General features: G+C 42.4%; 3 protein-coding genes across 3 annotated transcripts; 2 read left to right on the top strand and 1 right to left on the bottom strand.

Annotated features, from left to right (window-relative positions):
- Positions 1-840: 840 nt before the first annotated feature.
- LOC141830355 (putative ripening-related protein 4) lies at positions 841-1,408 on the top strand. Its single transcript, XM_074717795.1, has one exon. The coding sequence runs from the start codon at positions 841-843 to the stop codon at positions 1,405-1,407; it is 567 nt and encodes a 188-aa protein (XP_074573896.1). The 3' UTR covers position 1,408.
- Positions 1,409-3,727: 2,319 nt separating this feature from the next.
- Positions 3,728-4,549, bottom strand: LOC141830530 (thaumatin-like protein 1b). The gene has a single exon (XM_074717942.1). The coding sequence runs from the start codon at positions 4,547-4,549 to the stop codon at positions 3,728-3,730; it is 822 nt and encodes a 273-aa protein (XP_074574043.1).
- An 8,374-nt stretch (positions 4,550-12,923) lies between these two features.
- Positions 12,924-15,046, top strand: LOC141830430 (putative inorganic phosphate transporter 1-4). Its single transcript, XM_074717858.1, has 2 exons — positions 12,924-13,004; positions 13,300-15,046. Exon 2 carries the CDS (start codon positions 13,342-13,344, stop codon positions 14,944-14,946), a length of 1,605 nt encoding a protein of 534 aa, XP_074573959.1. The 5' UTR covers positions 12,924-13,004; positions 13,300-13,341; the 3' UTR covers positions 14,947-15,046.
- Positions 15,047-15,967: the final 921 nt, after the last annotated feature.

Consider the following 15,967-nt stretch of genomic DNA (forward strand, 5'->3'; position numbering starts at 1 on the left):
CATCTATCGAATCGTTGCAATTGATGTTCGATCCCGACGAGAAGGGAGAGATCTTCGAAAAGTGGGTTTTTATGATCCGATAAATAATCAAACTTATTCAAACGTTCCTGCTATTCTATATTTCCTTGAAAAAGGTGCTCAACCAACAGGAACTGTTTCTGACATTTTTAGGAAAGCAGATTTATTTAAAGAAAAAATTTCGAGTTAAAGTTAATTAGTTAAAATGAAAAGTTAATTAAAAGAAAAAAAGACCAAAATAAAGAAAAAAGGGGGAGGAATAAATATATATATAGTGTAATTATTTACCTACAATTTATTATCTCCGCAGATCCCTGAGTTATAATCCAGATGTCCTACCGTTGCACCATTGTCCCGGGGAAACATATGTAACTTTACATTTTAGATTTGAATTTTTTTAATAATATATATTTGTTGATTAAAATACTGTGTAATTTAAATTTTAGTAATATGTATTTATTAACTGAGTTGCTATTTTGACAATAAACTCTTATTAATATAGTAATACCGTGCCTTAAAAAAAAATTTTAAAAATTTTTTTAATATGAAACCGTTTCAATAATAGAGTTGATCATTATACAAAATTTATCCATTCCAAGCAAAGGATGCTCAGCGAGGGAGATAGTCGGCTGTGGAGGTAGCTGGATCAATTAAATAGTCAATAGACTAATTGAAATTTTTTAATTAAGAATGACAATGACAAATATTGACTTTGTACGCCAATGGCGTAGAGCATCTTCACCGGCTACTTGTAATCAATTGATCCGCCGGCCGCCCGTTAAATTTGGCCTCTCATTTGACTCGAATCAGCATTTGTCAAGCATGGCGAGTTCTCTGGCGGCTTCCTTGGCAGTGGTCTTGCACGTCTGTGCCTCGCACGACTGCATCAGGTACCCTCTCACCGGCGATCCTTGCACCGTCAGCGGTTACCTCCTCGGCAACTCCACCAACTGCACCGCCGGAAACACCGAAGACTGCTGCGCGGCCGGCGTGCTGTACCCGCAGTACCTCTGCTCGCCCTCCGTTACCGGCGCGACGCCGGCGAGTATGGTCATCAGCAGCTTCGCTCAGGGCGGGGGCGGCGGTGGCGCCGCGAGCTGCGACGGAAGGTTCCACGGCGACGACGAGATGGTGGTATCGTTGTCGACGGGGTGGTTCGACGGCGGGTCGCGATGCAACAGGAACATCACCATCAGCGGGAACGGCAGGCAGGTGGCGGCCACGGTGGTGGACGAGTGCGACTCGGTGTACGGGTGCGAGGAGGAGCAGGGGTTTTATCCGCCGTGCCGGAATGACAGGATCGTTGCTTCGCCGGCGGTTTGGAAGGCGTTGGCGATCCCTGAAGCCCTGATTGGGGATTATAATGTTACATGGGCTGATGCGTATTAAAAGGGCTCACGATGATGTTGTTTATATAATATTAGATGTCTATTATAATAAATTTATTTCGTAATAATCAACTTAATCATAACTCATCCCCTCGGTAAGACCGTCATGTTTGGACAAATCCTATGTAATTTACTTCCATCGTTTGAAACGGTGAAAGAGTTTTCAAATCAAATATATTAGAATAATGCACCACAACATACGACAGATTATTGAAGGATGACATAACTATAACAAGGGATTCAACATCAAAAGGTTTACTATGCGACTTCTCCTGTGTGATCCATGCGTGACACTGTCGACCCCATCACCACTGTTGCCACCCTCGCCGCGCCGTCCGACTACCGTCGGCCGTCGCCTCGGGCGCGATGGATGCGCCACTCGCCGACGCTCCGTTCGGCATCGGATTCCGACCGGATAGTGGCCGGAATCCGACGTAATTCAGCCAGAAACAACGAAATCACGTGGTCGACAGTGGCGCAGTCACTGTCGGCCGCGATCGGCCCGAATTCCAGCTAAATCGCAGTCGCCGAACGGCAGAGGACTAGCCGATGTCGCACGTCGATCCTTCCTCGGTCGGTCACTAGCCTGATCGCGGTTGGCAGTGGCGTGCGCCATTGGCGACCGCGATCGGGCCGGATTCTGGCCAAATCGTGATCGATGACCGGCCGAGGAAGGACTGACGTACGACACCGACCTGTCCTCTGCCGTCCGGCGACCGTGATTCAATTGGAATCCAAGGTGATCGCGGTCAGCAGTGGCGCGAACCACCTCCAACCGCGATCGGGCCTGAATCATCGGCCGAATTCCGATCACTATCCGACCGGAATCCAACTTCGGACGGAGCGCCGACGAGTGGCGCGTCGATCGTGCCCGAGGTGGCGATCGGCGGTAGTCGGACGACACGGCAAGGGTGGCAGCAGTGGCGGTGGGTCACGAGTGTTGCGCAGCACGGGTCACGCAACATAGCATTTTCGTATATATGAATAATTAAATCATTCAGTGTAGACCTTTTCCCTACACACGTGTCCAGTCACACGCAAATAAAATTAAATGACAAAAACTACTGTTTCAGCTGAATGCCATAGAAGGTCAAACCATCAGTTAATAATTTGCCATCTTATTCATCGTCGATCTCGCCAGTGAAAGACTTGGAAAATTAAAGGAAGCTGAACGAACGGATTAACAGTGTCGGAGATTTCCGATAGACCTCTTCGATGCTCAAGTCATTAAAGAGGAGAAGAGATATAGAAGATGATGGAGCATATGAAGCAGCCAGAATCCAGAGACTTTTCACACTTGCGAAGGAGATTATATACTTACCAAAGGAACTTTCGTGCTGACATGGAGGTAGACTATTGTCGTGTCAGAAGAGACAGGTTCTGTAAATTGCTGACAAGTGAGCCTGTAGTGTAGCATCTAGGGGACCAAGTCTGTAAACCTCGTAGATAGCCCTCCTATGGTTCGGCAATGTTGATCATTCTTATCTTTTAGCTGTAAGCAGAGACACGAGAGGATCTAGGGGACCAGACCTGACGATCTAGTAACTATCATGACCCTTTAGTAGAGCTTTGCACGCTCGAGAGATTTTGTCGTTTCCTAAGCGTAGAATGGTCGAGCCAGCATGAGACTAACTTGGAGTCGGGGTGAGCGGTCGAGCTTGCTGAGGTTGGGGTGGCCGAGTGATCGAGTTCGGAGAGTTGGGGAGGGCCGATAGTGAGGTTGAGTGATCGAGTCCGTAGAGGTCGGGAGTGACCAAGAGAGGCTAAGTGACTGAGATTGCACTGGCCAAGAGAGAATCAAGTGACCGAGTTTGCAAAGGTCGGAAGTGGCAGGGACAGGCCAAGTGATCGAGTTCAGAGAAGTGCGGAGGGTTGATAGTGAGGCCGAGTGACCGAGTCCATAGAGGTCGAGAGTGACCAAGAGAGGTTGAGTGACTGCAGTTGGGTTGATCAAAAGGGAGCCAAGTGATTAAGTTCGCAGAGGTCGGAAGTGGCCAGGACAGACCGAATGACTAAGTTCGTAGAGGTCGGGAATGATCAAGACAAGACGAATTCCTAGAGATAGGAAGTGTTGGGCCAGTCCATCGAAGGTTGACTATTGACCCCTTAACTTGCCATATCAATTTGCCTCTTAACTTTTACTGCCACACAAGACTACTCAAGATCCGCTGCATCAACCACCAAAACTTATATCATTGTATTCTGAAATGTAAGATCTAACTGCTATATTCATAGAACTTAAGCATACAATTTATTATAAGAAATAATTTGATATATATTTGTATATATATATCAAATACTTTTTAATTAAGAGTGTAATTTCAAGGGCAGAAGGTAATTATGTAATCGGTATTCCTGCATGTGAAGGTGCTGGTAGCATCGTCGTAGGCGTAGCTATATGCCCGCGGGCACTCCTTCTTGAAGAACCGCGAGTAGTTCGTCGGCGGGCACACGTTCGGTCCTCCGCCGTGCGCTCCTCTGCAGCAGTACCTGTCGGTGTCGAACGCCAAGCACGCGCTCTTGCAGCCCACCACCGTCCCGCTCGGCGCCTTCGCCTGCAGCTCCCGCAGGCAGATCGAGTTCAGGTCCACCGGGCAGTCGGTGAAGTTGCACCCCGCCCTCACCGCCGGCGCCACCGCCACCGGCAGGTTGAAGCCGTCGACGCAGCTCACGTCGTAGAAGTCCATCGTCCCGTCGTGGCCCTGCATCGTGAACTCCACCAGCGTGGCCGGCGCCGCCCCTCCGCCGCCTCTGCACTCCACCACCCCGCTGCCGCAGTCGCCGCTGAGGCACGAGAACCGGCCCGACGCGGGGTCGGTCGAGCAATGCGTCCGGGCCCACACGCGGCCCGACCACTTGGGCAGCGCCGTCACGGACTGCGACGCCCCCGGGGCGAGCTTGAAGCCGGTGTGTTCGATCGGCGGCGTGCCGCCGCCGGTGAGCGTGGCGGGCCAGATGGTGTACGTGCAGTTGTTCTTTATCGTCAACCTAGCAGAATTTGCAACTGCAACAACACATTCAACAACTGTAACCCTACATTGCATGAAGATCAATTGCGCATGCATCTCAGTTCCATTAATTAACAACGAACCTTGAACGAAGAAGGCTGCAGCTAAAGCGGAGAGGATTAGGGTTTGAGCCATGTGTGACAGATCGATCGATCGACTTATTGGAGAGCAAATTAATTAAAGGGATATATATAGATATATATATAGCTACGCAGATGCTTTGAGATCTAATCCAAACATGCCTAGAGATTAACAAATACATGCAAATTAATTAGAGAACATAAGTGAGAAATATATAATCATATATGGACAAAAACAAAAATTTTTAATTGTATAAAGAGATTTCCTGCCACATTGATCGGGTTTTGCTATAGTGATAATTGGCCTAAAAGGTAAGATTTTAATATATCATTTACAAATTTTTGGTGCAACTTTCGGTAACAAATTAAATTTAGCAGATTGTCCTCCTCATTTTGGTGTAGCCTTTTTTAAAGCCCCATTTCTTCCTAATTATTTTGAGCGATATATTCTTCCCTTTTTTTTTTGGTCTCGATTAATGTATTCAATGCTTAGTGTATAATCAATAACATTAATGACCAAACAATCAATATAATTAATTAAACCGGCACATGAATTCATGGTTGATTTGAACAGTGGTTGGATCCGGATCGAGTCCAATCTGACCTGCGGGGAACAGGCCGGGCCTAGCACAGCACGGCCCATCTTAAGTCTGGTCGGTATCCATTATTTAGACAAAAAAGAAGAACACTGAAGCAATAAATTGATAGCAATTCCAAACCTGTCATTGTAGTTCTCTCTGCTCGTTGGTCCTTTATCCATTATTGTGGATTCCATCTGAGATATCAGTTGGAAACATAGTCGAAGACCACCTTGTTTAAAAGAATCACAACACAGAAAGAAAAAGAAAGAAAAAAACTGAAGGATTCTGTACAGGTTTAGGAAGAGATGCCAAATGCTGCAGGCTCACGCTCTCTCGTCGTCGTCGTTGTCGTCGTCGTCGTTATCAACCACGAATCCACGAATGCATACATACACAATCGTCCACCTGCGACGTTGACCTTCCGCCTACGACGAACACTTTAGCAGTTGGACTGAATTAAATTCGAGGAATCTTATTCGAATATCCGCGAATTCATGGATCAGATTGTCTCGACGGCGTGAGATTTAGCGCGACTGATGGGTCCCACGCGGTTGAGATGGGAGACTTTTTGGGGGAACCGACAAGTCAACGCCAATCACAAATCTGAAGTCTTCTCTTCCACGCGCTGGCTGGATCTCTAACGTGGACGTTAAGATTTTAGCGAATTTATTAGTAAGCATGTGAATTTCTAATAAATAAATCCGCAGATGTATGAGATCCGTGTCTACAGGTTGATTTACGTGCGTGTATGTATCTGCTGTTAATAAATAATCTGAATTAGAAATGTAGAATATTAATGTGGCATGAATATTAATAGAAGAAGGATGGTGACTAGTTATGCGACGGAGCACATGAAATTAATAGAAGAGGTTATGATAGGATGACTAGTTACGAAATTATAATTTTTCTCTAGTTATGAAATTATACATACATATATCAAAATAACAAAGTTATAGAGAGAATTTTATTTTTAACACATATTTGCATCATTGTTATTCTTTTTCATGTTTTTTTTTGAATTATTTTTTAATTTGGGAAAGAAAGAACACTTAAATTGACTTATTTTAGGATACTTACAAGTAGACAACGCTCTCTTTGATTTATTTATTGGATAAATTTAGAGTACAATTTATAAGCATTTAGAAGTACTCTAAGTTATTCATCATGTTGGTATGTATAATTATCCTTTGATCAAAGTTGATTAAATTCAAATTAAATTTTAATGTTTGATCAATATGTTTGATGTAAGAGAGTAAAGTCATGTATATCAAGGTTGATCATAAACTTATTAGCAAAGACGATCCACCCTTAACCTAGACTGGGCTCCAACCCCGCCAGTTTTTTTTTAAAAAAAAATTAATTTATTTTTCAACCCCATCATACACCTAAGTTTCAATTAAACCTAGCTAAATTTTACCATTACCATGCCTATTGCTTGTGATCTACCTATAACCTACGCCATGTCGCTGCCACCTTCCTTGTCCCTCCTAGCAGGCGTCCTACCATGACTGAACGAGCACAACCATAGCCTCCCTACCGCCAAACTGATGTCGATATTTGGGTGACAATTACCGTAATCGCTGCTCCAACATCGCGTTGCTATCTTTCTCCTTGACATCATCGGTGCTGCATTCACTACTCTCCTTATTGAGATTTTCGTCTCCACTTCTCTCTCTACCACAAGCAATGTCGCCTTCGCCTTATCGTCGCAACTCGATAGCAACCACCGTTGTCGAAACACCAAAGTCGACCACCCGTAGTTGCCCCGACCCCATGCCACCACCGACCACGGGATATTAAATTGATTGATTTTTTTTATTGATAGTTGGGTATAAATTGATTACATTTGTTAACAGGTTTATTAATTAATTTGGTCATTTTTATTTATATACTTGGTTACTTTTCTTTATTATTGCTTCGATGTTAACACTATAAGAAAATCTGAAATTGTCGACGAAAATAAAAATTCATCTCTAATTTAGCGATGGAAGTTTATTTCCATTGTTATTTTGTAATTAAGCGATGAAAGTTAATTTTCGTTTCCAAATTAGCAACAGAAGTTTATTTTACGTTGCTATATTGGTGATGAAAATTAATTTCCGTCGCTAAATTAGTGACAAAATTAATTAGTGATGGAAATTATTTTTTGTCACTAAATTAGCCATAGTAATTAACTTTCGTCGTTAAAATCATGATTTTTAGGGTTTCAACTCAATTTTTTTCCCCTCGGCAAATCTCTCCTCTCTCGATCTCCAATCTTCGGCATTCCCGATTCTTCAACATTCCCGACACCCCAGCTTTCTCGACTCTCCGGCCTTCTCGATTCTTCGTGATTCCCGACCGGTAAGCTTCGACCTCCTCTCCTCCATCAGTTTAATTTAGGTTTAGGGTTTACTAGTGTCGGATTTGGCCTATGTTTGCTCGCCAACCTCGGGATAGGCCTGGGTGACCTGGACGGTGTCGGACCTGACCTTGGTGAGCTCGCCAACGTAGACCAGGCCTGGCTAAGCTTGTCGAGTTCGGGCCCAACCTGGCCGAGCTTGTCGACGTCGGGGTTGGCCTAGCTGAACTCGTCGAGGTCAGGCTCTACCTGGCTGAGCTCCCCGAGGTCGGGCCCGACTTGGCCGAGATCGTCGACGTTTGTTCAAGCCTGACCGAGTTCGCCGACATCAAGCTCAGCTTGGCCAAGCTCATTGGCGTCTGTGTAGGCCTAGCCAAGCTCGGCGGCGTTGGGCCAAGCTTGACCGAGCTCACTGTGGTCGGGCCTGGCTTGAGCGAGCACGTCTGACCTTTTTTCTTCATGTCATGTGTGCACATTGGATAGAATCTTAAGGTTTAGGATTTTTAAGGTGTAGTGTACTTGTATTTGTTTTAATATACAACTCTTCCCACAGTTGTCCGAGAGACATCGTTCGAGAGACTCTGAGCTTGTTCTTCCATTTATATTATAGTGCTATTTTTTTCTACCATTTATATGATATATCACTTTAGTGTTTGTGAATTTATGTACTTATTGACCCTAGATAATTGTAATGATGTTATATAATTTGTTGTTGAATTTGAATTACATGATTGATGTATGATTGTTAGTGCACGATACCAAAGTAGAACTTATATTTAGAATAATTCGCCGACTACGGGCTTGGCCTCCCTATACAACACGATCAACCCTTTCATCATTAATTTTTATAGAATAGTAGAACTCTTTCATTATTATAATGCAACCAACATTATAATAAGTATCATTAATTTAAAGTTGGTGCATATAGTCTAGTAGAGTGCTTGAAGGATAATTTTTTCTTTTCACACTCTTATTTTTTAAATTATCATGTTACTTATTAACTAATATTAGTATTTATTTGTTGGACTTAAAAATTTATTGGACACACAAATTGATTGGACTTACAAATTTATAGGATTTACAAATTTAAAAAGGTTAATATTAACTATTATTTTTTAGACTTATAAATTTAACACAAATAGGATAACATTAACCTTGTCAAAAAATAAAAATACATCGTGTAGGTTTTGGTGATTTAATTAAATTTTATATAGCTTGGCTGCTCGGTAGCTTGGTCGGTTGCGACCTTGTACTTTTTTTATTGCCTGGCCACAATATTAAGGTTCAAACTCAAATTGAATGTTTAGTTTAAGTTTCAATGTTATCGATAGTATTAAGTTTAAGTGCATAAGAATTTGTTTAAATTATCTGCGAGTTTAGTTTAACATTTTAACATATTATTTCTAAAGTTTGACGGTTGAAAGTCCAATTGAGAATTGTCATCAAAGGTGAAGTCCAAGTGGGTTATAAAGGACCAAACCATATGGAGGATTGAACACTTAGCTATTGAAAGTCTAATAAGGAGTTGACAAAGACGAAGTCTAAGTGAGTCATGGAGGACCGACTTATCATGGATTTACTGGGAGCCCTTTACCATTATCTCCATGGTTCGGGCCTTTCCTACCTCCTTCATTTTTTCTAAGGGTCCTCATATAGATCCACATAGATTATAGCTCTGATACCATTAATTGTTAAGCCCGATGGAATCAATATATCTCCATAATAGTATGATATTATCTACTTTGGACTTAAACCCTCATGATTTTATTTTTGACTTTATCCAAAAAGTCTCATACCAATAGAGATATCTGTCATTTTATCAATCCATAATTTTTTCCATGTATTTGTAATGTGGGACTTTGATTGTATCCCAACGGGTCAAAGATGATAAGCCACTAGGCAATGAGGGAAGTCTAAACAAGTCTAGAAGAATCAGATATTTGACAATGGAGAAATCTTGACAGATTAAGATTGATCGGATGTTAGACATAAGATGGGAAGTCTTGGTACGTAGGTCAAGATTGACGGGATGCTAGGCAATGGTGAAGTCTGGACAGGTCAAGATTGATCAGATACTAGGCAAAGAAAGTTTCGGCACGTCAAGTTTGATCGGATGCTAGACAAAGAAGTCTTGGTAGGTTGAGATCAATCGGATACTAAGTAAAGTGAGAATTCAACCTTGATAAGGCTAAAATAGAAGTATTAGTCAACTATTATGGACTAGTAATCTACTGATGAACTTCTAAACCTCGAGTTTAAAAGTTGAGGGGGGTTTAAGGGAGTTTGTAGTATATCAATCAATTGATGGGCTGGTATGAGCAATCGACTGATGATACTGTTGTAGTGAACATAACACTATTGCAATGAATAGAAAGTTTTGAACTCGATTGCAACACTCGATTGATGTAACAACAATCAATTGATGGTAAATGACAATCAAATGTTGTGGTCCATGCTGACATGGAAGAGAGGATTTGAGGGGAAGTATTGTTGCATTTCTAACCTTCAAGATATGTTGCAAAGCAATCACAACGCAAACAAAGATATCTTGTGTAAATAGTTTATTTATATTGTATTCATTTTCATTCTTATCTTTGTATTTGATTATTGTTGCTTATAAAAGAATAGATTTGTAAAAGATTTCTCCACCTCTAAAAGGTATTTGACAAGGAGAAAGGCATAGTGATGATACCGTTATGATGCTATGCCATGGAGTAGAAATCAAGGATTTCAAACCAAATAAAATCTTATATTTATGTGTTTATGTTTTGCTTCTTATATTTATTTCTACTATGTACTAAGCTTTTTGTAGATAAGCACACGAACGATAGATCAAATAGAAGAGAAATATTATTCACCCCCTCTAGCGACGTCATCGATCCTAACACATTCTACTCCTTTGAATGTTTTACCACTGCACCACCCTCACGGGGTAAAAAATGTTATATATTTGAAAAGTAATTTAAATTTTCTTAAAAGTTTTAACTAAAGTTGTTACATGATTTCAAACTAATTTAATTTTAAAAACAAATACTTCTTTTGTTGCTTGGAGTCATTTGATGTCCTATTTTTTAATTTTTATCGCTTTGAGGGACAAAATTGTCATGTGAACTTGCTAGACCCAACCATGATGACCGATGGTTTAGAACTAATAGTTCGGAATCGAACTAGCCAGTTCGACAGTTCTGGTAGGTTGACCTTTAACTTTAACCATCCAAGATAGTTACGGTTCACAGTACCGCTGATTCATAGTTTGGTTCACGGTTCGACACGATTTGCCATGGTTCAAGATTATTATTATTTAAAAATTATAAATTTATAAAAATAAATAAAAAGGACTTGCACTTATTTAAGTTACCTACGTATCCCCTATAATTTTAAAGGAGTATTCTAAATCTTAGAAGTATCAGCATCAGTACTTCTTTATGTTTAGTGTTAGAACATGCTCGGACTTATCATCGATAAATTGAATATCGTGATTCTCATTCACATTGATTATTTTCTTACTCCTCTGAGATCGAGATGATGAATCTTCTCTTTCCATTATAATTGGATAATTGAAATAGTAAACAATCTAGATTTCGAAATTGAGAGTAGAGAAAATAGTGTGAAAATGATGAAATGAGCTACTTATTTATAGAGTTTGGAGAATAACAGACACTAAATCGTAACTATTGATTAAAAAATGATGAAATAATCTCAATCGTTAAAAAAATAAAAAACCTCCCTCCCCCAACTATCAGAATTATTTTTACTTCTTCTCTCTAATTTTTAAATCACACCAGTATAAATGAACTGTTATATAATACATAATTGAAAGAAATTATTTGCTCTCTTACTATATAGCAAAAGAAAACTATTGATTAATTATTAAATAATTAACTAATATACAAAAATATCAATGGTTATAATCTAGTTGGTTGTTAAGATACTCTTTTAATCGATTCCCAACAATGAAATTCTTTGTAACAATTTAATAAATTTTTAATTTTGCATATATAAAAAAATCTCATCGAGCAGGCGGTTTGAATCGCTAGTTTGAACTGGTGAGTAACCACCGATTCGACAGTTAAATGAGTCACTGAACTATAATCGATCCGACCTCTGTGGAGCAGGTTACGGTTCAAGCCTGACAATCTGAGTCAATGGGTAACTGGCCTAGCAACCTGGGTCAACAAATAACTGACCCATTGACTCAATTATGGGCTCGGGCTAGGTTCGGTTAGACTCGATCCATGAGTGGACCCTCTGACCCTCTAACTTACGCAATGCATTATTTTTTCAATTTAAATCAATTTGGATCCATATATTGATTTTGGATAAAACTACTAATGCACTTGTGTTGATCTAATTCTAAAAATAAGCATCACTTCGTAAAATATTTTATATAAAAAGCCAATTTAAAATTATTATATATATATATATATATATATTATAACATTTGATACATAAAAATACATATTATATATTATGATATCAATATTAAGGCAACCGATTAAACAAGCAATAAATCATTAGTTATCGTCGACGGATCTTCGTTGATTTCGATGGGAACGGAGTTGTTCACAAAGAATCGACAAGGAGTAGTAGCATCCTTCCTCGTTTATTTCTCCATTATTCATTACAACCTTACCGACCTACAAGGCAAGTTAAATTAAAATTATGTAAATTTAATCTAAATTATTTTATAAAAACCATCATTCATAGTTGATATAATAATTTTTATCCAGTCCTATGGGCAATGGTGCTGCGGTAAAACATCTATATTGTCACCTAGGTACATGTGATTCGATATCCAGCTACGACGTATTTATAGAATTTTCCTCCAAATGAGGATCGTAATCAAAGGATGCTGGGTGTCTAGGCTGGCCGCTAGTGCATTTCCCGATTTACCTTAGTGGCCGATGGGAAACTTTCGTGGGACCGAGCCAGTCACCCCTGAGATAATCAATGGGACTAACTGAGATTTATCATAGTTCCTAGGGCAATGGTGTCGCGGTAGGACATTCAGGTTGTCACCCAGGCACCTGCGGTTCGGTCTCCAACTACGACGTAACCTGCGGTTTGGTCCCCAGCTACAACGTATTTGCAGAAATTTTCCTCTAAATAGGAAACACAATCAAAGGATGCTGGGCGTCTGGGTTGGTCGTTGCGTGCACTTCTCGATTTATTCTGGTAGCCGATGGGAAACTTCCGTGGGACCGGATCGATCATCCCAGAGATAGTCGATGGGGCTAATTAGGATTTATCATTTTTTATAATAATTTTTATCCAATGTAAAAACATTTAATCAAGTAAATTTTATATATAGTAATTAAATTAATTAAATTAATGTATTTTTATATATTGTAGTGGTTTGTGAAATATTTATATTTTTGAGACAAAAAAAATATCATCTTCGTTTACGCAAAGACGCGTGAAGGAGACTTTGACTCGTCAACCCGGAGACGACTTCCCCTGCCGCTCTCCTATTAAAACGCACCTTCCGCTGCGCTTCCCCATCCACCCAAAACCACCATTATCCTCTTCTCATCTTCCCGGAGACTTCCCACCGAATCTGGTCTCCAACTCTCAGTTTTCGTCTTCAGGTATTTCTCATGTTCTTCCACTGTCCGCTGTGGTTTACTCGGAGTCCAACCGGTCCAAAGACTGAGGAAAAAAAAGCGTTCTTTCGTTTTTCTTTTTGATGTTTCCATCTGCCCGCTTTTTGGAAGCTTTTCTGTGAATTTTCCTTTTGCTGCTCCCTCCCTCTTTTTACTTGATGGTTCTGGATTCGATGACTTTTGAGGAATCTTTGTACTCGATCGATCGTCCCACACTTCGGTAGCTTTGACAAGTTGACTGATTCCTCTTTGCTTGCCTGCGGTTGTTTGTGCTGTTAAGTAGGAGTACAAGAAGCGGAGGAGAAGTTGAATTTGTTCGACGATGGCGCGGGAGCAGCTTCAAGTGCTCAACGCTCTCGATGTGGCTCGTACGCAGTGGTACCATTTCACGGCGATCGTCATCGCCGGCATGGGATTTTTCACCGACGCCTACGACTTGTTCTGCATCTCGCTCGTCACCAAGCTCCTCGGCCGTATCTACTACTTCGACGCTAGCTCGGCTACCCCTGGCACGCTGCCGCCTAGAGTCGCCGCCGCTGTCAACGGCGTCGCCTTCTGCGGCACGCTCACCGGGCAGCTCTTCTTCGGCTGGCTCGGCGACAAAATGGGACGCAAGAAGGTGTACGGCATGACCCTCATGCTCATGGTTGTCTGCTCCATCGCCTCCGGCCTCTCCTTCGGCCACACCGCTAAGGGCGTCATAGGCACCCTCTGCTTCTTCCGCTTCTGGCTCGGCTTTGGCATCGGAGGCGACTACCCGCTCTCCGCCACCATCATGTCGGAGTACGCCAACAAGAAGACTCGCGGCGCCTTCATCGCCGCCGTCTTTGCGATGCAGGGCTTCGGCATCCTCACCGGGGGGATTGTCGCCCTCATCATCTCTGCCGCCTTCAAGAGCCACTTCGACGCGCCGGCGTACAGGGACAACCGCGCTGGGTCCACCGTGCCGGAGGCCGACAACATCTGGCGTTTAATCCTGATGCTCGGTGCGCTCCCGGCGGCCTTGACCTACTACTGGCGGATGAAGATGCCGGAGACGGCGAGGTACACCGCCTTGGTGGCCAAAAACGCCAAGCAGGCGGCGGCTGACATGTCGAAGGTGCTCCAGGTCAACATCGTCGACGAGAGGGAGAAGGTGGAGGAGCTAACGATGAGGGAGTCCAACAACTTCGGGCTCTTCTCGAGGGAGTTCGCCCGTCGCCACGGCCTCCACCTCCTCGGCACCACCACCACGTGGTTTCTTCTCGACATCGCCTTCTACAGCCAGAACTTGTTCCAGAAGGACATCTTCAGCACCATCGGGTGGATCCCCAAGGCGGATACCATGAACGCCATCGAGGAGGTGTTTCGCATCGCGCGCGCACAGACCCTCATCGCGCTCTGCGGCACCGTCCCGGGCTACTGGTTCACCGTCCTCTTCATCGACACCATCGGCCGGTTCACCATCCAGCTCATGGGCTTCTTCTTCATGACCGTCTTCATGCTCGGCCTCGCCATCCCCTACCACCACTGGACCACCCCGGGCAACCACATCGGCTTCGTCGTCATGTACGGCCTCACCTTCTTCTTCGCCAACTTCGGCCCCAACAGCACCACCTTCATCGTGCCGGCGGAGATCTTTCCGGCGCGCCTGCGGTCGACCTGCCACGGCATCTCGGCGGCGGCGGGGAAGGCCGGTGCCATCGTGGGGGCCTTCGGGTTCCTGTACTCGGCGCAGAGCAGGGACATGTCTCACAGGGACAAGGGCTACCCGCCCGGCATTGGCGTCCGCAACTCCCTCTTTGTGCTGGCGGTCTGCAACCTCTTGGGCATGGCCTTCACCTTCCTGGTTCCGGAGTCGAAGGGCAAGTCGCTCGAGGAAATGTCCGGCGAGAACGAGGAGGACGAGCCGCCCGTCTGGACCGCCGTTTCCAAGCCGCCGGTTTAAAGTGCTTCAAGTTCCTCTACACTTATTTTACATCTCTCATCAGCTTCCATCACACTGTACTGTTACATTACTGATGCATCGATATACTACAGTTATATCATGAATGAATGAATGTGTGAAATGCTTTAATCTGCATAACCTTAGTTCGTCTTCATGCTCAGTTAAAGCAAGTGTTCACTGCGTCAGTAGCTGAGGATCGCATGCATTCTCTCTTACATTACTCAGTGATCGGTCATGGGATATGATCGATTCAAAAGATAGATTAGCAGAGACCACATTCATTCAAGTTGCTTACAAACTCCTTCCCTTTCAAGAGCCTTTTGCTTACCAGCTAGTGAAGAAGGATAATGATCTTCGATCCTTGAAGAATCTTAATTGTGTTTGCTCCACAATCCCAAGGCTGCCATTTCCATACTCCTAGTTATATTTTTCATATCTTTTAATGAATCCAGACCTATTTATGGGACTATAATTGATCATCTTTAGCTGGGTGTTTGCTCCTCTGCATCGATCATTAATGTCTTTCCATGTCTTCGTTATTATGGAGTTCAGGTTAGTTTAAGTGTTGGATCGACTTCATCATATTTCTTCACTCATACAGACTATTAAGTCAGTATTAATATCATGATTCGGTAGGCTTGTCTTAACTTCAAATTTAATAATGGATTAAAGTTGAGATCAGCATAATTTGACTTTAGCACTCTTAATCCAAATTGAGGACAATTTTTTATCCAATGTGATGTGTTATTTCATGGTAAAGATTAAAAAAATAATTAAACAAGACCTAAACAGTAGAAGTGATGTCTTATCCCACTGAGTGGGTCGATTAGTATATGAAAACTATTTTAAATATTTAACTGCAGGTATACCTAAAGTTACATATTTACGAGCACATCATCATTTTAAATATATATACTCTGCACTTGAATGTTTCCTAAACGTTTTGAATAAAAATTTCAAAAAATAACTTTAATAATGGTAAAAACTATACATATCAATATTGATGAATTCTTAAAAGGCA

The sequence above is a fragment of the Curcuma longa genome, chromosome 6 (genome assembly GCF_044706935.1).
Source record: "Curcuma longa cultivar G26 ecotype Majalengka, Jawa Barat chromosome 6, ITB_CL_G26_1.1, whole genome shotgun sequence".
Lineage (NCBI taxonomy): Eukaryota > Viridiplantae > Streptophyta > Magnoliopsida > Zingiberales > Zingiberaceae > Curcuma > Curcuma longa.

What these genes read in the sequence shown, in the direction of transcription:
- LOC141830530 (XM_074717942.1), bottom strand. Translation starts at nt 4,549, where the DNA reads ATGGCTCAAACCCTAATCCTCTCCGCTTTAGCTGCAGCCTTCTTCGTT.
- LOC141830355 (XM_074717795.1), top strand. Translation starts at nt 841, where the DNA reads ATGGCGAGTTCTCTGGCGGCTTCCTTGGCAGTGGTCTTGCACGTCTGT.
- LOC141830430 (XM_074717858.1), top strand. Translation starts at nt 13,342, where the DNA reads ATGGCGCGGGAGCAGCTTCAAGTGCTCAACGCTCTCGATGTGGCTCGT.